Below are 27,264 nucleotides of genomic sequence, written 5' to 3' on the forward strand. Positions count from 1 at the left end.
ACACACACACACACACACACACACACACACACACACACACACACACACACACACACACACACACACACACACACACACACACACACACACACACACACACACACACACACACACACACACACACACACACACACACACACACACACACACACACACACACACACACACACACACACACACACACACACACACACACACACACACACACACACACACACACACACACACACACACACACACACACACACACACACACACACACACACACACACACACACACACACACACACACACACACACACACACACACACACACACACACACACACACACACACACACACACACACACACACACACACACACACATATATATAATCTCTCACAACACCTTGTTGCAATGAGGGCCGCCATTCTACAAATATAAATATGACCGAGGCTTCAACAAACAGATCTTCACTATTCTTTATTTATAAGTGCAGTGTTGGCCCATATGTCTGTTGTGCTGGTTTAGCTGCAAGCTAGCAAAACTATAAGCCATGCAATGCTGTGCTAGGCTCCCCACCCCAAAGTGTGTGTGTGAAGGGGGGGGATTGCTACATGGTCTTATATGTGCTAACAATGGTGGGCTGTCATTCAGGAATCTTGCAGCAATAGTGACTGCCTACATAACATGTAGCCAGTATGTTAACATTGCTGTCATTGGTATACACATGCATGGGAGACACAGCAAAGTGGGATACTGTGCTAAGATTTTTCCCTGTGCTTTGTCACAAGAAGAATGTGGTGCGCCCAGTGGAGTGGTGACAGATGACAACAAAGTTAAACATTCTTGTAACTAATAGCTCAGTCGGTAGAAAAAAACAAAAGTCATCACAAGCATAGCCAGCAACCCCATAATTTACATGATAGTTTATTAACTACAGCACCAGATTTCCCGATACTTACTCAACAAAACTCTATGGCATATTATTTAACAGTAAACATAAATAGAAATAACTATGGTTTGGTTTATGGGGGTTTAATGTCCCAAAGCGACTCAGGCTATGAGAGACACCGTAGTGAAGGGCTCCGGAAATTTCGACCACCTGGGGTTCTTTAACGTGCACTGACATCGCACAGCACATGGGCCTCTAGAATTTTGCCTCCATCGAAATTCGACCGCCGCGGCCGGGATCGAACCCGCGTCTTTTGGGCCGGGAGCCGAGCGCCATAGCCACCGCGGCGGCTAGAAATAACTATGTTCCCTGCAAAAACTTGCTGGAATGTTTATAACTTGACTATCGCCAAAGCAGATAACTAACTTCACAAATGCTCTATGGAGTGGCATCACTCGCTACATTACCAAGTGAAATTTTTTTCTAATGGGCAATAAATAGATGTCCTAAATCAGTGTGCATTCTTCAAATGATGAGAATACAGTAAAACCTCGATAATTCAAACTCTGTTAATTCAGAGAATTTCTGTGGTGTCTTAATTTCCAATGTAAAATTGACCGGATAATTTGAAGTGACAGACTGCACCAGCTCGGTTATTTCGAAGATCTGGGGTGCTGCGGGTATCCCTGCTCCTGATTTTGACGCAAACCGGTGAAGTGACAGCCCTTCGGAGCTGCGAAGCTGCGCCACAGAACGATGCCGAAGCTTGATATGCAAAGCGCCCCTGCCCCAATACTCCCAGCATTGTCCCGCAACGCGACTGACCCTTCTTACGGGATGGGTTGACTGCACCCAACGCTGGCCTGTGCAGCTATTTTTTTTTTGTGTTGTGTGGGGGTTAGAGGATTAGGTTACCGGCATCTCCGATTACTTTAGTACCGTTGCGTGCAAGTTGGCCTTTCTTCAGAAAAACAACCATGCGACATTTGGGGGGTGGGCCTGAGGTAGTTTTGGACGTGGCGGGTAGTACGTGCCCTGTGCCGACATCCGTTAATGGCAGAATGCATGGGGCTCCAGGCATCTTTACTTTTCTTTTTATGTCATGCCTTTTGCGCTGTATTTTTCTCGTATTGATTGAATGTTGCATATATAATTCTTTTCCTGTTTCGATCCCATGCATTCCACTTTGCATTGTATACGCGTCACAAGATCATTTAACTGTTACATACTGTTTTTTTTTGTTATTGTTCTCTTTTATCCATTTATTCTTTCTCTGTTTTGATCTTGATTTTGCTCCCCCCTTGTGTAATGCCTTCGGGCCTTTAAGGAAAAAATAAATGAAATGAAATGAAATAAAAAGAAGTTGTTAATTCATATGCAAATTGGTTCCGCTAAAGAAAATTTGAATTGTGTGTCGTTTACCTCGCTCGTTCTGGCTAGCGGGTGCTCCCTCGGACGAACGATCTGTAGCATGAGAGCAAACTTTCGATAATCTTCGAGGTGTGCATTGCACCGGAATCCGAAACTACAGGACTGTTTGTAGTTCGGTTTGCCACTACAGTCAGTCAGGCCGCACGGGAGTATGGAAGGCAGGATGACGCGCCGGTTTTTTTGCTCTTATCTCCATTGGCTTCACACTGCTGTCCTTGTGATCACATTGTTAAGCATTCATTGCTTTGAGTTGCGGGCAAGCCGCGGCGGGATGATGTGAGGGGAGGGAGGAGAGGGGGAGTGTGCGTGAACCCATATTTGGAGTCTTCTTTTTTTTTTTTTTGCCAGCAGGGGCTACGAGTTGAGGGGTAGACTTTTAAGGGGCAGTATATGGTAATCGCAAAATTTGTTCAATATAGGGAGTGCATTCCAGCAATTAAATTTTTTTGCCTGGGTCCCACATTTTTTGCTGTGCTCAATTGATTTAAAAACGTTAATTCGAACATTTTTCGCGGTCCCAGTGACTATGAATTGACGAGGTTTTAGTGTATAACTGTGCTACAGCCAAGTTCTTCTGTGTCATGTGACATTACTGCCTGTACAATGAGCATTATTTCATGTTCAGCACAAAGGAACTGGTAGGTGAGAAACTTAACTTCCTGGAGAAAATAATCCGGAATATACTTCCCCTTTTACAATCACATCATGTAGCTTTTCTAGCCTATAGCTAGGTTGTGACATACCTTGAGAGGTCGCCGTCCCATTCAAGGTCATTTTCATTTGAGAGCGGAGTTGAGTGGTTGCTGCATGTGTCTGCACCCGGGACATACACAAAGTCATCATCTGCAGCCGATGCACACTGCTGTGGTGGTGTCAACCCTTTGGCAGGCATAAAGAGAATGAAGAGATGCGGAAGGCAAGCAAGAAGTTGATCAGCACCCTGCTACAAATTCAGCCACAGTAGACAAACCAGCTGATAACTAGGCAACTGAAACAAGGAAGTGCTACAGGCCAAGGCATATTAAAATGGTCACATAAGTGGCTTACCACTCGTGACAATTCTAATACAATGACATTTTCTTAGGCTGGCAAAGGTTGCACAGGGACTTGCAATAAAGCCAAATACTGCCTACACACTATCTGCCACATTTTGTGAGAAGAGAAATCGCACAACATGCACTGTTCACATAGTTGCCATTTAGCCTACGTGGAAGAATAAGAATGCAGCCCCACTGTGATATGTTGGCGATGATCACAAAACACATGTCAAGCTTTGGTATCAATGCTTCAGTGCTTCAGAAGCAGCTGCTTATCACACACAACAAGCCACACTACAACGACTGCAACCTCAGCACACATCCAAAATTTAGCACTTCTGCTGATGACAACCAGCAGACCACGCTGATGGCATGAAGCAGCCACCCAATACAGTGCCACAAATCATGCTAAACATTGCATGGGCTTCGTAACAAAACTAGTTCTGGCAATTCTTCACCAAATCAATGGGAAAAGCAAATGCTCCCATCCCCCTTTAAAAAAACTGCAAATCAGGTTTGTAAATATCACCACAAAAAAATCTCAACATAAAACACAGTATTCATTATTAAGCCTTGGATGCCCTTACCGACTTCATTCTCCCACTCCAGGTCAAGTGAAGAATGTGGGCTGCTGTTTAGCCGTTCTCGTTCCTTCTCCCATGCCTTGGCTTGAAACTGGGGGCCTGCGATTTGCAAACCTAAGTCACAGCCTGACATCACTGACTTCCAGTTTTTCTGTATAACAGTACTTACCAGACAAAACAGCAAGCACTATTGAACAGAAAAAGAAAAATGAGAAACCAGTCAAACAATGCTGCTGCAATATGTGAACTTCATGCCAAGCAGCAGGATACAGTAAAAGCTTGTTAATTCAACCCCGGTTAACTCGGAAATCCGGATAATTTGAGCTTCCAGCGCAGTCCCGGCCAAAGCTTATGTAAGTCTATGCCGTCATATGCTTGCTAATTCGAACAGACTCCCGAAAGGGGGCCATGTCCAGGTATGACTGACGTAGCAAGTGGCCGCCCAAATAGCCCTACTCAAGCCTGAATTCCATGCTGTAGAGTCGCTCGCGTACTTCTGTGCCCACAATAGTGCACCTGACAACAAATGGTCGGCCTCCCCTCCAAGAACAGTCCGACTGGATAGTTTGGGTTTCGCTTTTCTGAGCTTCATGTCAGACGGCATCAGCCAGCCAATCGACCCCAGCTGAGTGCCGTTCGGATACTGATTGGCGCATCACTCGTTTATTCTTTCCCCTTTTCATTCCCGCTGGTTCGGTGCCGTTGAGCATTTCACTCACTTCTGCCTACGTGATCCTTCTGCTTTTCCTGTGCACCAAAACTACGTGCTCATCACATGCCATTTGCTGTTTGTGTGGTGAAGTCTCCTCATAGGAAAAGCTGCCACTTGAGAGGGGTGTGACAGAGTAGCGGTGGAACTCCACTGCTACCGTGTCTCGCAGTGAAGGAGCCCCTTACCATTATAGAGCATTTCTGCTTTGATGCTCCAAACAATATGCCCGCAACAAACCACTGATGGAAATGTGAACATTAGTTATTGTCCCGTTGTTCTCATCTCAAAAGCAGGCAACTATTGCCCAGTCTTTCCCCAAGCAAATTTACCACGACGCAAGTTGTTCTTGCCAGTTTTTTCGGGCTCATTCGATAATTCGAACATTTTCTCCAGTTCCTTGAAGTTTGATTTAACAAGCTTTTACTGTACTGCAGTTGAAAAGCAGAGACATGTGCTTTGTTATTTTTACAACAGATATATGGGTTGGCCACAACCACTGCGTGAAAACAGCATGGCCTAGTCTATAATCAACGAGTGCAAGGCAGCAATAAAACAGGAAAGATGTTAGCCCTCACTGGTACTCAGCCACGATTGCCCATGTTTTTCACTCAACTGTAGGTAACAGCAAAGCATTTTGGCATTTTGAAATCTTCTGATTTCCTCAAATTTTCCCAAAGCTACCATGCTGCATAATATGACAGAAGTCAAGTGCTGGTGCAGTGCCATGGCGTGGTAGCTGGTTACAGCATATACGAGTATGAATTATATGCAACTTCCTCAAAGTTATTATAGACTGAATTTTCTACTGGAAGGGACAGTCAGAAGCCAGTCCAGTAGAAGCCAGAAGACTGTCCCTTCAAGATAAAACAGTGCCAGTGTAGAAAAAGAAAAGGTCATATAATCCTCTACACAGAATGAGAGAAGACAGAGCTTTGCCTTAAGATAGTAATGAATACAAGCCAGTCCTTAATATGAGAATGCCATTAACCATTTTCAGGATGCATGCATGTCTATTAGCATTTTTGCAAACGATTGAGAAGGTTAAATATTAGTGGTGATCAAGTGGATTGATGCAGAGGAAATGCAATAGCATGCATTTTTCTTTCACTTGTCCATCTATTCCAATTCTGGGTCCATTGTATTACACTCCCCAATCTATTCTAGTTATGATTCTATTCCAATTGTGACTATGCAACTACGTAAAATGGGCCACATTCATAAGTTGCGGCGAGTCCTCAGACCATTACTGGCACAGCGGTTAAGTGATGCTCCACTGCACCGGCAGGTGGCTCTTTCAAACACAGGCACCAATGGAACTTGTGAGACCTAGGTTGCTCTTCCCGAGCAATGTGAGAAAGAACAGCTCCCCAAGTCCTCATTTTTATACAAACAGTTCGCCAGGAGGCTGTCTATTCTGCATGTAGGCCTGCTGCTGTGAGAGTCATTTTCATTTTTTGCCGAGTTATTCTTCGTCCGGCGCCTACCTCTTCTCCCCTCAAGTTGGAAATCCTCCTAAACACCACCTGCCATGGTTGGCAAGGTGGAGGCATCACACGGATGCCAATGAAAAATTTTCGTCTTCATGGCCCTTCTAATGCGCTTAGGATCCAAGGCATTCAATACCGACAGTTCTTAAAGTGCACAGATGGCTTCGCTGACATGTTTTTTCTCACAGTGTCCAAACATGACCAAAGGTTTGCGGACCAGGAAACAAATGCACTAAATATGAGAAGTATGGCAAAAGCCATTCGTAGGAATTGGCAACAGCAGCACTCACAGCTGGGTAGGTGTCCTTGACACTGAAGTCTCGTCACATTCAGGATTTCCTCCTCTCCCGCACTGCAGTGTCATAAGAAAAGAAAAAGCATTGGCTTTTCAGCTGGACAAACCAACTTTCCGATAGAGCTTCAGGTAGAATCAACGCACAGGGCCCAGGCACTGTGATCAGCCCCAGTCCAGTTGTCCTCCTTGGAAAGCCTTGAACGCATGACAACCCTTTGGCCCACAGAAGCTGGAGGGACCTCAACAGAATCTGGCTGCTGCATCTTGGCCTCTTCTTCCAGTTCCAAGGCATCCTCTTGGTGAAAGGCCAGCTGCATGGGGGCAAGGTACATTCACAAATCAAGATTATCAATACTATCATGATCTCAAACCATCAATATTATCATCCTCAGCCCAGCCATGCCCACTGCAGATCAATAGCCTCTTCCTGTTATCCGCACTGCCCCTGAAAAAACTCTCTCTCCCTGCTGACTAATGTTTCTTATGAAGTGTCAGCTTGACACTATTTCTTATTGGTGTTCTCTCACACCTCTCATGAAGGACTATAGCTGCTGTGAAGTCCTGACACTTCAGCAAAATCACGCATACTTCAATGCCTTGATTATGCAGTGCCTATGTGGATCATGGTGCGTCTACAAAACCAAATGGTTTTTGTAATTTATGAAAGCGATCTACAGGAGCTCGTTACATCTTAGATTCTTTATAGTTTATGGGGTTTAACATCTCAAAGCGACTCAAGCTATGAGGGATGCAGTAGTGGAGGGCTACGAAAAATTTTGACCACCTGCTGGGGTTCTTTAATGTGCACTGACATCGCACAATGCACGGGCCTCTAGCGTTCCGCCTCCATCAAAATGCGACCGCCATGGCCAGGATCGAACCCGCGTCTTTAGAGTCAGTAGACGGGCGCCATAACCACTCAGCCACCGTGGCGGCTTCTAGATTCTTTATAACTTGACTGATGGTCTCAATGCGGCTTATTCAAGCGTGCCATCCCTTCCAAAGACTAGCCTGTACCTGGAGTCACCTGAAATTCAATGTTGCCTTAATTCTACCAGAAGTTATCTTAGCAAGTGTACTGCACACAAGATACAACTAATGGGCTTTTAATTCTTAAGCTGATAGATCTAAGTATAGTAAACTCTCACGACAACCTCGGTTAAGCTGAATTCCCACACATCCCAAAACTGTGGGAACATTCAGTTTCACAGATTCAGTGTAAACAAACAAAAAATTTCCTTAATACACACAAAACAAAATAATAATTATTTGTATGTTCTTTCCAGTTACATAAAACTTCTGCAGCAGCCCTCCAGCCACCAGTAACTCCATGCAGTGGTGCTCTGTGCAGAGCCGGACAACAAGCAAAAAGAAGATAGCAAAGAAAGGCTTCTCCGTGCAGCAGTGGAAAAAAAATTAAAAAATAGCCGCGTTCCAGAAGCACATGGACATGTGAGCTTGCGCAATCTCCTGCAAGCACACATGCATGCGAGCTTGTGTCACACTGCTGCCACAAGCTGCACCAGTATGACATAGTGTGGTCTCCACCAGTTCCACTTTGTAATTATGTCTGGTCTACTGCGCACCCATAGAAAGTCAAATGAGCTTTTAAGAAAGGGTGAAATATTGTTCTATTCTAAATGCATGCTGGCAAGCTAGAATGAGACTGAAATAGCTTGCAAGTTTGGCACTGAAAGAAAGTACTATTGCGGTGGAAAGAAATGCGAACAACACGGTGACTACGCGCTCCGCTGTTCGAATTTCTTTTGATCGCACTTTTACCTGGGTGGTACGAAAAAGATGAAAGAGTCGTCCTAGAATGTATCACGGACAACAATAGCATCCTTTTTCTACCATCGAAGTAAAAGCGTGATGAAAAGAAATGCGAACAGCGGACCGCCCAGACTCTGCTCTGTTCGCGTTTCTTTCCATCGCCTCAATACACTTAAAAGTGTCATAAAAGATTATGACACTGATAACAGCCACATTTAAATGATCGCGATTTTGTGCCATAGTGAAAGACACATTAAACTGCACATGAAGACCAGGAGGATGTTCTAGATTAGATGTAAAGAGGTCACAGTGCAAGCCTACAAGTCAACAAAGCTGTCATAAAAGCCAAGGCTGAGAAAATTTTACTGAAGTCGAATGGCACGTTTTCAAACACTGGCATATGGCTCCGGCATTCCAGCCATAGACATTCACTGGGCTGGTCTTTCTGTCTGTTGCTGACAAGACTGTCACTGTCGACAAGGTGACCTGCTGTGACTGGACGCTCCCATAACTGAACGACGTCTAAGAGGAATACGACCGCGGCAATATAACGAATGTGAACGAGAACATCATCTTTAATAATGGCTTTTTCAGAAAATGCCACATTTGCTCATGACAGGTGCACACGGGGAAAACAACATGATTTAGGTTACAGTGTTCTCATGGGAGAACATATGACACAAACCAACAAACTAAAGTTGTTAATGCCACACAGCTTCTGGAATGTAAAAATGCTACCAGCCATATCTACATGGCCATGGACGGCCCAGTCACTTTTTTGAATGGTGGCTGTGGGGCACGAACTGTCAATTTTTTAAAAAGAAGGGTTCTTTTTCTGCTTTGAAGAACCACGTTGCGCATTCAAAAGAGACAAACACAGGAAAAGGCCAAGAAGATGAAAAGAGCGCTCTTTTCGTCTTCTTGGCCTTTTCCTGTGTTTCTCTGTTTCCAATGCGCAACGTGGTTCTTCAAAGCAATGCACCAACTAGCCCAACAAGAAGTTCTCCTAAACTATCTTTTTCTGCTCCGGGCAAAGACATGCCCCCAGACATTCTAGCTTCTGCCTAGAGTTCACGCCCACAAACAAGGTAAAGAACCTCCAGCCAGGCAGTGATGAACAGCCTAAAAAAAAGAAGGCACTACTGTTGAGCTCTTTTACAAAGGATGCAGTTTTGCATGAAAAAGGGCTAAGAGATTACCACCAATGTCTTAAGAGATCTGCACTCATACAAGAGTGCTTGAAAGCAAGTGAATGAAGCTACAACTTCCAATTCTCTCTACCGTGCAGTGTTTGCTTTACCTGACTACTCCCTGCAGGACCAGTGTAACAACTGAGACTTGGGAGGCGATTAGCCTGGCTTCTACATTGAGCAGTAACATCTGTATGGGCATGACACCCTGTCAGCATTGAAGATGCACTGATATAATATATGGATGACACTAAAGTTATGCTAATTAAGAGTTTCTTAACGTGCTTCCACAAGCTTCTGGCGACAGTGATGCAAATGAGACCAATATCCTGGAGCCTCCACCAGTTACACTCGATGCAGCCGATGCTTACCCGAGTTTTCTAGTGTACCTTTTCAAGGAACATGAAGGCACCGAAATATTTCTCAGTGAGCGAGGCATGATGTCAGCTTTTGTGGCAACACATCAGATTGCAGATCAGTGGCAAATGATCACAGAGAGGGCCAAACAAAAAAAAAAATTTCATGAAGCCATTACTCCAGGTAGTGAAAAGCTCAATAAATGCTCTTTTTACCATCACCTTCTCAAGGCAAGGCCATGTCATTCACCGTTTTAATGTAGGAGATAAAGGAGCACTTCCTTCTCAGGTGCACTTTTGACAAGCCAAATTAGTTTTCACAGTTTCTTTAAGTTCATATTACAGGGTGCCTACTATACCAACAAACTTACAAAACGCTCGCTCAGACAGACAATGTAACTATCCCATATCTTCGTAGCTGCACCATGGCCCCCAGCACCAACCTTTTGCAGAAATTACCTTCCACCTCAATCAGTCTATTTAAAGGTATCCCTGAAGAAGTAGCTTTCCACTGTGATTAATGCATGTCAGTTGGTACGATTGGCAGGTCAAACCACGTTGTATGGCAAATGAGGTGTGAACAGCACATTTTAGCAATGAACTTTCAGATGCTGTTTGCTATGCCCCCTCAGAATTGATCCCTGAGCAGGAAAATAAACCACTGAATGAAGCAGATAGCGATTCTAAACTTTGTCCTTGCTGTCACTCAGAGAGGCTGTTTCCATGAAACTCACTGAACTCAAAAGAAAACTGAAAAAGATCCTTTTGCCCAGTAAAGCTGGCTAAGGCTGCGGTATTACATTGAACCAAAATCCCAAATGGAAACAGCTCCAAAGCTTTGCGATACCTTTTCAGTAATGATGGCGTCATCATCACTGATGCCAGACAGGGTCATAAGCTCATCATCTGATGTTGACGGCTCCTCAAAGTTCAAGTGATAAAGCCGCAACTGTGCACTGCACTTGCAATTGCACCAAGTTTCAAATGGTGCATGGCACTCGGTCAGAGGAAGTTCAAGGCTTTGCAAACTGAACAGAAATAAAGGAGAAACAAAATCAGACAAAACTCAAAGTGAAGCACACAAACCAAAGTAAAATTTACAGAAACTCAAAAAATGGTCACGTTTTTTGAACAAAGAGAAGAATGAGGTGCCGTAGTGGAGGGCTCCAGAATAATTTTGACCACTTGGGGATCTTTAACATCAGTGCACGTTAAAGATCCTCAGGTGGATGAAATTATTCCGGAGCCTTCCACTACAGCAACCCTTTCTTCTCTAAGTCCCTTATTCCTTCCCTTACAGCGGGCAGGGTTGGTTCAGGTGTCTGCCGATATGCGAGACAGATACTGTGCCATTTCCTTTCCCCAAAAACCAATTTTCAATTTTCAACCATTAACAATTGTGCAATAAGTTTTGTACCAAAACTTCATCAAAGGTCTGCAATAAAATTTTATAAACCTGACTCCAACAGAATGTAAACGGTAAAACTAGAGTCCACAAAAGTTGCTATCTACAGAAAGAAAAAAAATAGCACAAAAACCAACATTTCTAAGGATAGCAGAGCCTTTACGTGACATGAGAGCCTTTATACTCAAGCATGCCTACAGCATGACAGCTATATTCTCATATATGTTTACTAACACCCCTCACTGCCAAAGCCTTTCTTTGCAGCAGTGCATGAGGCACCTACTAAATAATTTTAATATTTCCGAGAACAGCAAAAAGGAAAAAATTTCTTTTGTATGGTTACGTTATATTGGAACAGCTTTAAATTACCAGCAATTTTCTTCAACAGGACAAAATTCTGCAGGGCTCAATAAATAAAAACAATGCATGACCAACATTACACAGTAGGAGGTAGAAAGCTCCCAAATATAATCAACCCAATGCCAGGTGCATTCAGAACCGACACTTCTGTACTGCATTGTAAGAGCCTAAATTAGAGACACTAACGACAGCTCCATGCAGTTTTTCTTGTCAGTAAAAATCGATTCTCTGGCTATACTGATGTTTGTCCAGCAGCAAATGATGCGCTTATTGCTGAGAAAATTGGTTTTAGAAATCCCCTCCCCCCATCGATTCTAACTTGTGACATCAAGAGTGAAAAGATATTCCATGATCACCATTCGGAAAGGAACGGCGGTGTAGCCTAGACTTGCAGATCCACACGGTAGAAACTGTCTTGACATGCCACAAATGTCTTGCAAAAACGGGCCGGTGGTGAAAACAACTGTACTGCATTTTCTACACTTTCCTAGCTTATAAAAGCTCTGCTGCCAATGAAAGCAGAGTGTTTTCCATTAGAATGTGACAATGTATAGGCTAACTTCAGTCTGTTCTCAGTGTCCCTTTAAAATCTTTCCAGGCTTCAGTGCCACAAGGGGCACTGACCTTTCTCAACCTGCACTGGTTTCAAGAAGTTCTCAATGCCAGTGAGGTTGAAGTCTGCAAGAATAAGACTCAACCATAGCATTTCTTGCTACGACCTAGTGCACCCAGGAAAGCACTGTAACCCCAATAATCAGTAAAGCTTGCTTAAACAACATTTGAACTGATCGAGATATGTAAAAACTAATTTAAAAAGTTGCAATGTTGACATGCTGCAACTCCCATCTAATCTAGAGGTAGTGACAGCCTGCACTCATTGACAGCAACTGTATCCACATCCAACACCATGACAACAACTGGGTAGAAGTGTGCCACCACAAATGAGCTTTTCAAGGGAGGCACTCAGCAAGCACACACTTTGATTTTCACAGTGACTGTTGAGACTGTCTTGTTTTTTTTTTTTTAGTTCTAAATAACAAACATTACAAAATCATACCATTACTGCCATTAAAATATCCAAGATTTCATAGCAAAAAAGGTGGCACTGGTGTTTTTTGTGGTGCTAAGCAACATTTCAACAGGAATTTTTCAGAAATTTTCAACAGCTAAAAATTGATGCTTAATTAATTACTAAGTAAATAAAAAACAATTCCAAGTGTGCCAGTAAGTGCCAAAATTATTCTGAACTTCTATTCTTGAAAATGACCAATATTTTCTAAAAGACTGGTTCATGTTGCATGGAACACATCGGATATATTTCGTTCCTACAAATGACAGCTATCAATTCAGATTTGAAAAGCCAAAGCTGGTTGTAACAATAGTTTTCACTTGTGGTCAAAAGATGATTAGGAAGAAACATCCTGGAGTCAATGGTAGTACAACAGCATGCAGCAATGAGCTCGACTGCTACAACAGAACAACACATATTTTAATTGTGCACCAGGTAACTAAACATGCTATTGACATTCATTCTACAAGTATAAAAGGTAGTTTTTGGCTGTCTATAATGTACACTCCTCCACAAGCAACCACAAAATGTCTGCAAAAGAGATCCATCCTTTTTTATAAGGGGAACAAAAGGAGACGTGACAGGGTGGTGTGAGACACTGATTGCCAAAATGATCATTTTGTTTTCTAGAAGGCGAAGTCCCCATTGGGCAAGCGACAAGCAGTAGATGCCAGACAGTCAATCCTTTGCACGACATGCGCGCGTGCACTCACTCACTCACGCACACACACGCACATATATAAATATATATATAATCGGGTAAACTATGATACCATTAGCTAAACATTGTCATGCCTTAAAGGTGCTCTAACAAATAGTCACACAGGAAAGCAAGCATATGCAAAAAAGCTGTCAAGGAGAAAGCAGGATGCACTGATAACCCTGTAGAATATCTGCAGTAAAAAGGTATTTCACTGATAGCTTATTCAATGAAAATTGCCCATAAAAGTGTGCCCAAACAGTCCCAGAAGGTATCTACGTATGAGCAAAAGAAAATAAAGAATAAGCGAAGCGTATGTTTCATTCACCATGTCCTGAAAGGAGATCAGCAAGCACACTCATGCTGCAAAGGCCACACAAAAGAAATAAATAAGTGCAAGTGCAGTAACGCAAACATGCAGAATGTCGAGAGCAAAGCCCAAAAGGATGTAGCGCAACATACCTTGCCCTTTTTAAAGTTTAGCCATGATGATATACTGACAGAAAGAAGAGAGAAGGTAGAAACTGCATCAGACATGAGCTGCGGAAGCCACAACAAGGGAACATAAAGCGGCCCAGCAGCACCAAAAAGTGACCGCAAAGGAATGACACTGTCGAACCGCTTAAGGCAACACGCCAATGAAAAAACAGAAAAAAAAAACCTTTGCAACTGCACAGGTACGCTCACTTAAAGAGCCAATTTCAGAATAACGGTACCTCATCACCATACAACTGGAAAGGAACACTAGGCACAGAAAGAATACACCAACTTGTTGCAAGAGTGCAATTTCAGTGAGCTGTTGACCTGCTAAAAAAGACACACAACGACATAGACTAGCTACTCAACGCATTCTTTAATAGTCCATTTTTACAGCTAAACTGAGTAGTGGGTTTCATGACACGAACGTTATATGTTTAATGATAAAAACACTGATGTGCTCACCTTTTAGGCTCACTAGACGACTGCTGGAATATAAACAAATGCAGGTTAAAGGCATTCTATACATCGCTGCTCTCTGCTTCACGTGCAAATAAGAAACATCCGTAAGTTAAGCAAAATGATGACGGAGCACATCTTACCTCGTCAATGAGAGTTTCAAACTGAAAAGAGAAAGGAAAACCGAAAATTCGCGGCGCATGAGATCGGCGACCTGGCGACAACGCAGCTAAAAGGCGCCAGACTCGTGCGTTATAAACTAACAAAGTAGCACAAACTTTAGGTCAAAAGATGCAGCCTATGAAGCGCAACTGCAAGTGTCCGCTGCAGCAACAAAATATTACTTACTTCGATGAGACTCGACGAATCGAAGTAACCGGCAGGTTTGACATGCCTAGTGGGATAAAAAGCCGGTAATCACTAAAACAGTAATGCAACACATCAGGCAAGCTTTTTGTCAAGAAAACTAGCTTTGTGCCTAGCGAAGATACCACTACGGGATACACCGAAAGATCAAGTTGCTTCCGCGCGGCAACACAATGCAAGAGAAACTGATCGACACTGGCGATCATATGGACAAAGTAGTCGTTGCTCATTCCTGGTTCGCATTGCAAAACGAATCACTATTCATTTTGTTATACTACGCCGGACAGACAAGAACAGACAATAAAACATGTACGAGTAATAATAAAATAGCTGGCAAGCGGTTAGCACATATTTTCTCTTACCTAGCTCGCTTGCTTTGCTCTTTGCAGCAATAGCTGAGACAAGAGCCCATTCCTCTGCAATTACAGATGATCATCTAACTCCCCTTCTTGCAACAACCACCATAACGTTCAAATATAAATAGATGTGAACAGCAAACCACAGGTAAAATCAGCTGAAGCATTATCTCCAGGCGCATAGACAAACCCACCACGGCAACTCAACACCCCCGACTGGCGGCTTTCCCGCAAGCGCCAATGGAGTATTTGCAGCTTCCTGTAGCTGGCTTCCGTTCAAATAACAGATGTGTCCGCAAATCAGTTCAGGCGCTGCTGTCGCCAGATTGCTCCCACGTGACCACGCGCGAGCGCTCTTGGTTTCGGGACGCGTTTGTTCACACGTGGTTTGTTGGTGCGGCCGACTTGTCTGTGTTGAAGAGTGCTTTGATTGCACTTCTTTCTTCGCCCGCTGGTGTAGTTGTGTCTGTGCGTAGTTCATTGGTACCTTGAGAGTGTCATCTTGCCCTATATCAAGACGCAATGGTGATGTGTTCTCTTTGCTCGTAGTTCACGTAGGCATGCTATTTTCGCTGTGGCGCTCACTGCTGTTTCTCTGCAGCCAAAGGCAAATCAAGCCGAGAAAAAGAGGCGCATACAGGCTAGGACGTCGAGACCAGTGCACCCAAATAGTCGCAAAGCGCAACAAATGGCTCGAAAGAAGATACATAAGGACAAAGTGACAGCGTAAGACAATATCATACAATGTTCTGCATGTGATGCACGTCTTCCTGAAGTACTTCGCACTTAAGTGTCCTCTGTTTTACCTTTTTGCTCTTGTCTCACAGTAGAAAGAAGGATCTAGCGCTCAAGCTGAAAACAAAGCGTAAGTCGTTTGTCGACTGATTTTACTTTTCTCTGCGCCGGTAGCGACACGAATACCTTTGACTTTTCAGTCCAGAAACTTGCGTGGTTTCGTGAAAACCTGGCCGACGTTGTTCCTACCGGTCCACTGACCCCGTCAGACCTTGGTGCTCTGATTGAAAAGTAAGTTCCTATTCAGAGCTAGCGATTGTAGGTGTAGTAACTGATGAAGGTACGCACGGTTTTTCTAACGCCCTCCTCCTCACCCGACATTCTTGCAGGTACTTCCAGCGATTCTCCTCGGAGATTGAACATGTTAACAATATTCAGCAGATTCGAGGCAATGTGACTCAGTTCAGTGGTCGTTTGGACGCCATCAAGATGACTCTGGACAAGGAGATCGGAGACTACACCTCATGTGGCATTGAAGTGCCGGACTTGCTCTCTCCAGAGAGTTTTAAATCCTTCATGTAAGTTAGTGTCTTGACATCGGAAACAACGCTACTAGACGAGGACGAAAGTGACTGTGTTTAGCAGCACTCTTATCATTTGTGCTTTCATGAAAAACCAACTGACTCCAAAAAAACTACAGAGCTGTACAGTGTGCCACACACTTTCCTGGAGCACGTGAAGGGCGCACTGCGTTGTAAGTTGGTGTCATTTACAAGTGGCCTGGTGCTGAATAGGAGACCTTACCATGTGTGTCCTTCTGTGTGGAGTGTCGTTATTTTTCATCCCTTGAAGAGCTCCGCTGACATGAAAGATGCGGGTTTGACCCCTGCCGTGGCGGTTGAATTTCAAAGGAGGCGAAATTCTGGAGGCCCGTGTACGGCGTGATGTTACTGCACGTTAAAGAACCCAGGTGGTCGAAATTTCCGGAGCCCTTTGCTACGACGGCCCTCATAGCCTGAGTCGCTTTGGGACTTTAAACCTCCATGAACCAAACCAAACCTTGAAGAGCTCTATTGAGGCAGTGACGAAAGTTATCAATGCAGTGCATCATTCGAGCATTCTAGACAAATGTGTGGGGGGACTGTGCTTGTCATGTTGCGCTTTTTTCATTGCTTTTGCACATTGCAAATTACACGTGCTTTCTGTGGATAGCACCAAATGCATGGTTAACATAGCTTTGAACTGTGCACTGAGGAGTATCTCCTTCAGCTGCAATGTCCAAGTTTGTAGTTGAGAAAAAATTATTGCATTCAGTCTGTGAAGACACAGCCCTGCTGTGTCTTGCAGTTGGTGGCACTGAGACCAGTGCGCACTGGGCTTGCCTGTATGCCCCCATGTCAGGCACACAGAAGACAAATGTCCAAGCCACAACCGAAGGAGCATCCACTGATTGTCAGTGATCCTCTTATAGCGACCCTGCCAGGCAACGACGTCACAGCTGAGCTTGGATGCCGCTGCCGTCTTGCACCGTGGGTGTCGCTCAGTGAGTGCTAGTGCACTTTTGATGAGTTGTGGCGTGTGTTTCCTGGAATATTGGTGGCATGCGATGCGATGCCACATCTCTCTCTCTCTCTCTCTCCCCCCCCCCCCTTTTTTTTTTCAGTCTTGTAGATGTCAAGCAGACAGACCACAGCATTGGTACAAAATTAATGTTGCACTTTTGTCACAGTACAGTATCTCACAACACTGGATGAGCTACAAGCACACTTGAACTCTGACACCAAAATTTTCACTGCTTCTATCAATAACATTGCGACCTAATCACTCTGCTTCTTTAACATGTCACGCAAGCACCCTGTTGGTCAACAGGCAATAGAACAAGCTGACTTTCTTTACCATCATCTGACCCAGCAGTCTGCTCACTTGGCGGATGAACTAAATTTGCGGTCATGTTTGTCCTATGGGAAGTCTTAACTTCCTTCCTTATCATCTCCCTTTGGCACAAGCTGCAAAAGAGCCCTCTGGTTTCTCTTGGATCTCCACTCCCGAGCCCATTCTGATGACATAGGACCTCGGTCACCTTGTGGTCTGTAGGACAGCGCCTGCTGCTCTGCAGTTCACCCACGCGCTATGCCCTGTCTGCTGGGGCAAAAGACTTCGGGCTGCATGATGGCAATTGAAGCTCCTTCTGTGTCTCCCCCTGACAGCGCAGTCCTTCTTTCGAACCATTGTCAGGTTGACAACGCTTGGTGAAAGTTTTCTGGAGTACATGGGAATTGTAGTGTGTAGCCTTTGGCCCATTAAGGGCTTGGCTGAAGTTTTTCCCAAATGTCCTGAGGTGTCCCTATAACCTAACAAGGCAATGTATGGGTCCTTGGATTTCTGAATAAGACACTTCATCATTTTAACCACCTGCTCCACACCTCCACTGGCATGTGGATACCTCGGGCTGGGCATGACATGCTCAAGAAATACTGAAATGCATGTGAGATAAACTGCGTTCCATGGTCTGAAGACACCACTTCAGGAATACCATGCAGTGCAGAGATGCTCTTGAACTGGTTTACCATGTGGTCACCGGTAGTCGTTGCAAGACAAGCAATTTCTGGATACTGCGACAGGTAATCAACAACCATATAGTCTGCACCCTTGATTTAGTAAAGATCAGTGCTGACTTTCTAAGCTTTAAGGTGTCAGACGAGATCATTGGTGCTGCAGCCTGTTCGCGTGACATAGAGCACTCTTGGTTCTCCCATGATCCAGAAGACTGCGACGTCTACAAATTTAAGCACTTCGAGTTGTTCTGTAGCCTCTATACCAAGAAGAATGGATCACAAGGAAGCAAACAACATATAATATTTTTTTGATGGTTGCCTGTTTCCAGTTAATAGAAGCAGACAACTTCCCAAAAATTTTAGTAATTTCCCGCTATGTCCTGTTAGAACTATGCCAGTTCAAACTTCCCCAGGCTCCGATCTGCCAATCGAGATTTAATGCACAGAATGCTTTATAATTGAGCAGGTGGCTATGTCATATTTAACCATGCAAGTCTAGTCCGCATTGCTTCTTTTTTATTTTTTTAAGTATCCAGAGTTCAGCAACATCGAGAGGTGGGTCATTGCATATGTGGCCATGCAAACAACCAGCAAAAAGCATCAAACACACCGTCCACTATTGTCCTTTGTTCTTCGTATTTGTATTGCATGCCTTTTGCTGTATAGCTTTATGTATCAGCAGTTCACACTGACGAATCAACTTGTTAGAGCTGTCTGCTGTATGCAGGCATGAGCACTATTGAAGATACATTTCTCTTTGATACTGTCTTTTGATATATTTTGTGTATCTGTATCAGGTACCGCTTGGTAAAAATGAAATTATCGGTGTATCGGCATCGAAAGTACATTTATTGAATATCATGTATTTTAATGATACTCGATACTGAAAAATAGAGAGAACTACTGCAGGAAACTAAACAACTTTTACTCATGAGTTATAAAAATATGGGAAGGCTGAAAATGCGGGTTTTCTCATTTTTTGTGGAACGCCCAAGGCCCGAGCGTTTTTTTTTTTTTTTTTTTGAGCTGTGCGAAGCCACGCTGACGCCTTCTTCCATGGCTCCCGTGTGGAGGGGTCTCCCCTCGCCCCCTGTAGGGTGCCTGGGTGGCATTGTCCTCTTTTTTTGCTTCTTGTTTGGTCCACTTCAAGCAGAAGGCATCTTCACTTGGAAGGTAGACAGTCCAGCCTAGCTTCTTTTGCCAGAAAGTGTCTTCGCGCAGGAAGAAAGCTTGCTTTTACACATTTTCCATCCTAACCAGTCGGATATAACTCAAGAACGAAGCGGCAAATGCTTCTCAAGGAGCTCCTCCAGCCAATGGCATTGACCGATTCTCCTCCTTGACCGATCCATTTGGACCTGCTAGCATGAAATCGCAGGGAGTTGCAGATGAAAGGGCTTAATCGGATTAAACGCGGCGTCATGAAAATCAGTTGACGCCACTGGCTGGAGGGCCCCCTTTGAGGGGCATCTGCCGCTTCGTTCGTGTGTTATATCAGACTATAGAAGGCAACAATAAACCATGCAGCACTAGCGCTACATGTATGGTCATCAAGACAGCTGCAGGAATGTTGCCGGAAAGCGGTCGCAAATCAAATTTTACTGCTGTGGGCACAGGTGTAGGAGCTGACTTGGAGAAAACATCACAGAAACATTATTTTAATGGCGCGAGTATTGGCTTTTTTATTTTATCGCCTTCTAGTCAAAGGGTGCATTGCATGTTGTGTCAAGTGAAACTTCTAACACGAAACGCTGCCAGCAGGCCGCTTGTACAGGGAGGCTTGGACACGCCTCTAGCTTCGGTGGCCAAGAGGTGCCTTCGCCCGGATAGCGGGTTTCTTTGTTTGTAGTATGTTTTGCAGCTCCGAGTGCATTCGTGTGTGGATGGTGCATTGCACAAAAGTGGCAAAAGATCATCAGCTTTAAAGGAAATGGTTATGCTTGTCTACCAAGTATTGCACCTAATTTTCCTTCCCTTGTCTGCTCAATTAAATATGGCATCATTCCAATGCTTAAGATTTAATGAAATCAGTGGCGCCGACAGTGCACCTTGAAGGAACTGCAGCCTAATTAAATTTGTGCGGCCGGGTTAATTTAAGCCCTTTAAAAGATAGTTCGCTATATTGCATGCACTAAAGATTCTAGAAACCATGGAGAAGTTAACTTTGCTAATCACTGTATTATTGATTTAAATAATGTATCGAAGGTACAGTATGAATTGTATCGAAAATCAATGCCCTAAATGTATCTCGTATCAGTATCCAAGATACTTTTTTGGACTATCGTGCCCAGAACTGACTATTGTTTCATGAAGGGCATTTTCAGATGAGAGTGAAAAATAATTTTGCACTGTGGCTGCATTGCTACTTGCTAGTCTCCGCAGGCCCTTTAAAATAATTGGCAAAACGCATTTTGAAGATATTTTGACGCATATTACTTTCGACGCCATTTTACTGCAGTTGTGTGAAAAATCAGGGATTTAAGCATTTTTTTGCGGAATGTTGTGTTGGCAGCCAAATTCTCATTTTTTGTTACATACAGTTGCTACTGTGTTCTGCAAGAAAGATTGCAAAATGACTGATTTACCTTATTTGCATGAATACAACACAAGGGGCAGTTTGAGCCCTCACGGAAATTTTTAAAACTACATTATTACGATCGCAACAAAATCTCAAACCGTTCAGGCCAACCATAGCCGAAGGAGAGTCCACTGCAGGTCAGGTTTCTGCAGTTGGTCAAGAATCTCCAATTCTAGCTGCTGATTGGCAAGTTTACCTGAAAACTGCTCGGGAACTGAAATCCAGTGGCTTGAACCTCACACCGTTTCTTTATAAGCAAGGCGAACAAACTAAAGATTTCGATGTCCCGTCTTTCTGGGCTGGAATAGAAGTGACCCTGACACTCTGTTATGGAGATCTTGTGTCAAACAAGCACCATTCTTTGAGAAACATTTACACTTGTTGCCAAGTTACAACAGCCACCGTTAATGTTAGAAGATTGACCTCTGCAGCATGCAAGGAGTGTGCTCGGGAAATAAACTTACATGTTTCTTTTGTGCATCTTACGATTCCCGTGGATTTTTGCCTATTGATAACTCTGTATTCGTGGAATATCATGGATTCTTTATTCTGCTTCTGTTAAATTTGGAATATTCCATCGCAGAAAGTTAGGGGCCTTAGCTGTGACGCTGAAGTATTTCAAACAAGAACATGTTAGGTTGGTTTAATTCTGTGATTCTGTCACTCAGCTTCATTGCTGCTTTTGTGTATGTTGTGTCTTCACATAAAAGCACTTTCAACACCTGAAGTTGTTGAAGTGTCGTCAAGGATCCTCGATTGTAGGGGTAGATGCCAAATTTTTGTTGCAGTTCGTTTAAAATTACGAGCTAATGCAAGCATAAATTGCCGCATGCAGTTGGCTATGCCCAGTAATTATTTGTAATTGTTTCATTTGCAAGATTTGGTTTTCATTGAGTTGAAATTGTATTTTTTTCATGTATTTCAGTTTCAGCAGCTGAACGGTGAGGTGACATCAAAAAATATAAGTTTCAGATCGCACGAGGCATATAAAAACTGCAATAGTAGCTGTTCGTTTGCTTGCCATCATTCCGACTCCTGAGGCAGGCTAGTATAGTAGTTAGAATGAATTGAAATGACAAAGCCGTGATTATGTTGTAGTATTTTTGTGCCTCACGTGATCTCAAACTGACCCACGACATCACAGCCACCATTCGGCTGCTAAGACTGAAACTGCATGTGAGAAGAAAATCAGTTATTTATTATCTGGCATGGGTGAACTCCATGTGCTGATCCATGTTTGCTAATGCCTTGCACATCATTTTAAACAAAGGGCACATGACAAAAATTTTTGTCTACCCCTTTAGCGGCTGTTGGAAGTGCAACGTTGGTAATATCGTTGGTATGGTACATCTTGCATATCATTCCATGCTTGTTTTTTCTTCTTTCAGAGAGTGGGATGGACAAGATGTGTCATATTTACCAAAGGTTACTATGCGCGTCTTCTCAAAAGCAATGGTGCAGTGACTGGCGTTTCACCAAGACGAGTCATCCTCAGCTTTTTGTTTTCATTAAGACGAGTGTTTTATTTATTTAGAATAAGCGAGCACAAGTGGTGTACATAAAATTTCTCCACAAAACCTGTTATTCTACAACATTAAAGTATGCATTTTTTCTGGTTCAGGAACAGCTGCAGCATATATTGGCAAGGCTTTTGCAATACAGCAGCTCGTTGTAAGCTCAACAGCAGCTAATTTACATACTTTGTAGTGGCAGTCTTCAGCATTGCATGATTGCAAGAATACCATTGTGAAATTTTTTTTACTGCTCATTATAAACAATCTTAAAGGTGCACTAAAGAGGGATCTGAACTCGTCTTTTTACCACGGGAACTCTATCTACACGTTTCGGGCATTGTTAGAAACTTCGAATTATTGTCCTGTTCATCCGATTGCCCTAATTAAATCGGATTAAACGTCCCGGCTTCATTTTTGAACTCAACGCGGTAGGTAGAAAGAGTCAACCATTGTGTCAGCCAGTCCCGTGGCAGCTTGCCACTCTGTCATGGGCGGAATGATACGTAAATCAAAGAGTCCACGTGTATTTTTATTTTCGTGGGCTTAATTTGCGGCTATATTGTCTGTGACTGAAAATATTCACCAAAAGCCTAAAAAAAAAAAAGCGATGCCGCCATGGGACTTGCTGACGCGTTGGTTAACTCAGCTTAGCATTGAGTTCAAAAAATGGCGGGAGGTGGGATGTTTAATCCAATTTAATTAGTGCAATCGGCCGCACAGGATAGTAATTCGAAGTTTCTAAGAATGCCCGGAACGTGTAGATAAAGAGTTCCCGCTGTAAAAAGATGAGTTCAGATTCCTCTTTAGTGCACTTTTAATGTGGCAAGACATGAGGCTCATCAAAAAAGTTCACACTGGCTTGCTGTAAATTTATTATTGCACTGTTTAATAAAGGCCAAGTCTAAATAAACGTCAGTTTTGCTGTGCTGTATATATTAGGAGCGATGTTTTTTAGTTCTCTTGGATTTTTAGTTCGTTTTTATCACCCACCATAGTGTCTCATTGGCATTGGTGTTCAGCTGCTAATCCAAAAGTCTTGGGACAGAACCCAGTCGCAGCAGCTGCATTTCAATGGAGGTGAAATGCAAAAACGTCCATGTGCTGTGCGATGATGCACGGTGAAGAACCCCAGTTGATGAAAATTAATCCGCAGCCCTCCACTATAATATCGCTTGTAGCCCATGTGCAGCTTTACGATGTTAAAACTCCGCATACCACTACTACCTAATATTCTCCATCATGTAAGCAGAAGCCTGAGTGTTCTGTTGCATTGAAATGAGGTCATGTTGGAGAAAAACCCGCTCCATCTCAAACTTTATTCTCCCCTCTGTGATTCTCCAAGCACTTTTTATACAAAGACCATTTTCCTCTCGCATTGCCATATTGGAGAAATAGTACCATCAAGCTACTGGTCCGTTCACGACTGTCATGCTAGCTTGTGCAGCTCGCTGCATTTTGTGGAGTGAGAGCAGCCGTTGGCTGTGCTGTGTAATCGCATAATGAGCATGTCTTCCATAGGAGGTGCTTGTGTTAACACTGGTCTCGCGGTTACTGGGAACCCTTGCACTACTGTCACCAACATGGCGTGCGTATGTGCATGCTAAATTTGGGTTGGACAAGCAAAGATTGCTTACTGTAAATAAACTACATGGCTGGAAAGCAAGACATCTGCAGTGTTGAAATTGTTATGCTAGTCAGCATGGTCATACTGTGACAGTTTTGTATCTGGCGCACTAGATACATGCCAGCAGTTGCAAAAATCATGTTAGAAATGCGCATTAATTCTGTACTCTTGCAAATGATAGCGCATGTTATTTCAGTTTTTAGTGGGCTGCTGTGTAGTTCCCAACGTGGATTACATTTTTTGCTCCAGGATGCTTCTTCCACTCATACATATGGTGAAACAATGAACTAATCACCTGCTGGCAAACCCAGCTCATTTGCAACATTCAGATCTATCACTTTTTTACACTCCTCTGCTGATGGCAGTTTGAATTCGCCATATCTACAGCATAATCACTTTGTGCCTTGTCAAAGAGGTTTCCTTAATGAAAATTTCTGGGCACCTTTGTAAAAAAAAAACGTGCAGTATACAATGTGTTGGGGCTGAAAATGTACAGATGAAGCCTGATGTTAGTTTTTCTTACACTGCTGTTAGGCACTGCTTAAATAGAACATCCACACTGTTCGTACACATTGCGTTTATACATGCTATATGTACAAGTCCAGAGCAAAGCAGGGAGTTGTGACAGCCAGTGTTGTGTATCTCTTGCTTTTTTATTTCAAGCTCACCAGAGGCATGCCATGGAAGAATCATGTGGGGTCAAAATGCACTAAAGGTACAAGAAAATAATTGGTTTTCTAGCTCAGCGCAGGGTGTGCAAAGCCCAAAGAATGGTCCCTGCACCGTAGCTGCTGGCGAGTGCAAGGCGATTGATCTGCCACAATGGCTCGGTGGTTTTGGCATTTGGCTGCTGGGCACGAGGATGTGGGATCAAATCTTGGCCGCAGTGGCTGTGTTTCGGTAGAGACTAAATCCAAAAGACACTCGTGTGCTATGAAGTGTTGCTGCACATTAAAGAACCATAGGTGGTCAAAATCCGAAGCCCTTTTCGTTCCTTCTTTCACTCCCTCCTTCAACCCTGCAGCATAGTTGAGCTGTCCACCGAGAGTGAGACTGTTTTGACTTTCTTTTATTTGTTACCAATTTTCAAGGCGACCGACTTGAGATGTCGTGGCAGTAGGTTGACGCCATTTGTTGGAAGGCCTCCGTGAGGGGTATTCCACTACATTCTTCAACTGTATCGAACTGCTATAGATAGACCTTGTCATGGTTTATTAACAGCAAGGCAAAAACTGCCTAGGCAACTACATCTTTATTGTATCATGTAAGCTTAGTTTTAAATCTTGCAGGTTTCCACTAGTCAAGAGAGATAGTTGTTAATTGCAGAAAAATGTAGCCCCACAAGCACATGACAATGGCTAAGATGGAACTATATTTCACCCTTTCAGAACACTACTACTTTCAAAAGGCAGTGGAGGTGTTTTTCATCAGTATACCCATTGTAATTCACTGATGATGTGACCATTTCTTTTCTGATAAAACTCCATACTTGCACCCCATATTATTATTGGTCTCAATTTCTACTACCAAAATGTGCATTTTGCTGAAACTGTCAATGCATGGGTTACTAAATTAAAAAAAAAAATAGTTGAACGGAAACAAACAGTTTTGGCTTAGAGTATGTTTTGGCCGTTGAAGAAAATTTTAGATTTAAATTGATGCCTACCTTGGTGACTCAGTGTTCACAACAAATATTGGCAACAAATATGCACAGCCAGGTATGCAGACAGCATATTGAGGGTTCAACGAAAGTTATTCTGTGCAGGAATAAAACTGTCACTGAGCAAGTCCAGATGAATGACATTTCAGAAGCCATTAAGGTTAAGGGTTCCTTGATCACAGTTTAATCGCGAGACGTCGTGTGCCTTAATTTTAAATTCCACCCACTTGTCTTGTCCACCTAATTGTGATAGAGGAACATGTAGGGGTTTCGAAACATCGTTCATATAGGCTATAAAAACCGTGTTCCTACTACACTGTCATCATGGGTGCAATTTTAGCTGCAAGTTGGTTCCTCAGTCATATTTGTATGCTGTTGTAAGGAGAAGCTGGAATACAAGCCATTTCCTCAAAGCACTCTGTCACAAAAGTGCACATCTGTGAAAGTGTGCTCCAAAATCTGCACAAACCCAAACAGAAAATGGGACTAAACAATGAAGCAAAATGCTTCTGACTAATAACCCACCGCGATGGCGGTTGCTTAGTGGTAAGGGTGCCCTGCTGCCTAGCCGGAGGACCCATTTGGCCGCGTTTCTATGGAGGCGAAATGCAAAAGATGCCCGACTGCTCTGTATTACCCGTGCACATTAAAGAACATCAGGTGGTCTAAATTAATCTGGAGCCCTCCACTACGGCGTCCCTCATAGCTCATGTGTCGCTTTGAGACGTTAACCCACACAGACCAGAAATTCGCTTCCGGCTGATTTGAAAGTAACTTACCAACTTGCATCACCAGTAATCTGCATAAAGCTTACGAAAAATTACTTAATCACTCATGCCCTTCAGCTGTAGTATGTATGGGGCCTGTCATTTTTGGGTAAAATATAGAACTTTCAGACTCTTTGCATCCTGATCTAGTTTTGGAAAAATGGGGCTAAATGCCATTTCTGCCCATAGTTTCCTTACCAACCATGCAGCTCAGAATTACAAACAGTTGAAGCTTCATTTCAGTTGAGATGAAAAAGTATAGACACATTAGCAGATATCTTGCACTCTATTCTACTGATTGCTGAAATAGTAAATTTTTTTTTTCCCCCAGCCTTCCAACGCGTTGAGCTGCACAACAAGCTCAAAAAATCTGTTTGAAACCAAGCCCTAGGACAAAACTACTGGTCTGACTTGCCACCATCACTGGACCAGGCGCTGCCCCATGCTATAACAGCACTTTATTTTGATGTGCCTGCATATTTCAAATGGCAGCGGTGACATTAAATGGACGCTGATAGAAAATACATGCAAGAAAGGTGGCAAGGTGGACATAGAAATGTGCGAGTGCAGATGGTAATGTTGAGAATGAAAGATTCTGAGAATAAGAACAAACTGCGACTATATAAACATACTCTATGTGCAATTAGCCAATCATTTATAGCTTGTCTGTAAATATATGGTTGTCTTATGTTTTAACGAGTGCCTAATCTTCTGTAGGAATTAGCCAGAAAAATGAACTGTGCAACAGCCTCCAGAAAAAACTTTTTTTTTTAAACCAAACTTTTGACCCCAAAGATAGCGTCCCAGTTTTACTGCCTGAATTTAGAAACTTGGAAAATAACAGGCTCGCAAGTATGCAGCTCATGAAACTGATTTACCATGTTCAAGTGACAAGATG

General features: G+C 43.3%; 2 protein-coding genes across 8 annotated transcripts in view; one reads left to right on the plus strand and one right to left on the minus strand.

Moving 5' to 3' along the window:
* The window catches only part of LOC144115332 (uncharacterized), a 22,089-nt gene extending 6,910 nt beyond the window's left edge, over window positions 1-15,179 (minus strand). Inside the window, exons 1-10 of one of the 7 annotated variants that reach the window (XM_077649673.1) lie at window positions 14,940-15,179; window positions 14,560-14,605; window positions 14,355-14,375; window positions 14,218-14,237; window positions 13,738-13,771; window positions 6,567-6,733; window positions 6,418-6,479; window positions 4,098-4,115; window positions 3,932-4,027; window positions 3,051-3,186 (exon numbers count right to left, since the gene is read on the minus strand). In XM_077649673.1, coding sequence (XP_077505799.1) covers window positions 3,051-3,186; window positions 3,932-4,027; window positions 4,098-4,115; window positions 6,418-6,479; window positions 6,567-6,733; window positions 13,738-13,771; window positions 14,218-14,237; window positions 14,355-14,375; window positions 14,560-14,605; window positions 14,940-15,013 — 674 coding nt within the window. In that variant the 5' untranslated portion in view covers window positions 15,014-15,179. Of the gene's footprint in view, window positions 1-3,050; window positions 3,187-3,931; window positions 4,028-4,097; window positions 4,116-6,417; window positions 6,480-6,566; window positions 6,734-10,588; window positions 10,770-13,737; window positions 13,772-14,217; window positions 14,241-14,354; window positions 14,376-14,559; window positions 14,606-14,939 lie in introns of all 7 variants that reach the window. The other 6 variants (XM_077649669.1, XM_077649672.1, XM_077649668.1 and 3 more) reach the window with 6 other exon arrangements.
* A 106-nt stretch (window positions 15,180-15,285) lies between these two features.
* LOC144115336 (translation machinery-associated protein 16) lies at window positions 15,286-24,910 on the plus strand. The gene is made up of 6 exons (XM_077649679.1): window positions 15,286-15,458; window positions 15,535-15,659; window positions 15,761-15,798; window positions 15,869-15,959; window positions 16,058-16,246; window positions 22,190-24,910. Exons 1-6 carry the CDS (start codon window positions 15,456-15,458, stop codon window positions 22,263-22,265), a joined length of 522 nt encoding a protein of 173 aa, XP_077505805.1. The 5' UTR covers window positions 15,286-15,455; the 3' UTR covers window positions 22,266-24,910.
* Window positions 24,911-27,264: the final 2,354 nt, after the last annotated feature.

Source organism: Amblyomma americanum, chromosome 1 (genome assembly GCF_052857255.1).
Source record: "Amblyomma americanum isolate KBUSLIRL-KWMA chromosome 1, ASM5285725v1, whole genome shotgun sequence".
NCBI classification, from domain to species: Eukaryota; Metazoa; Arthropoda; class Arachnida; order Ixodida; family Ixodidae; genus Amblyomma; species Amblyomma americanum.

Excerpts from the sequence above, each read along its gene's own strand:
- LOC144115336 (XM_077649679.1), top strand. Across the intron at positions 15,660-15,760 it reads CATAAGGACAAAGTGACAGC|TAGAAAGAAGGATCTAGCGC; the intron begins GTAAGACAATAT and ends CTTGTCTCACAG. Across the intron at positions 16,247-22,189 it reads GAGAGTTTTAAATCCTTCAT|AGAGTGGGATGGACAAGATG; the intron begins GTAAGTTAGTGT and ends TTCTTCTTTCAG.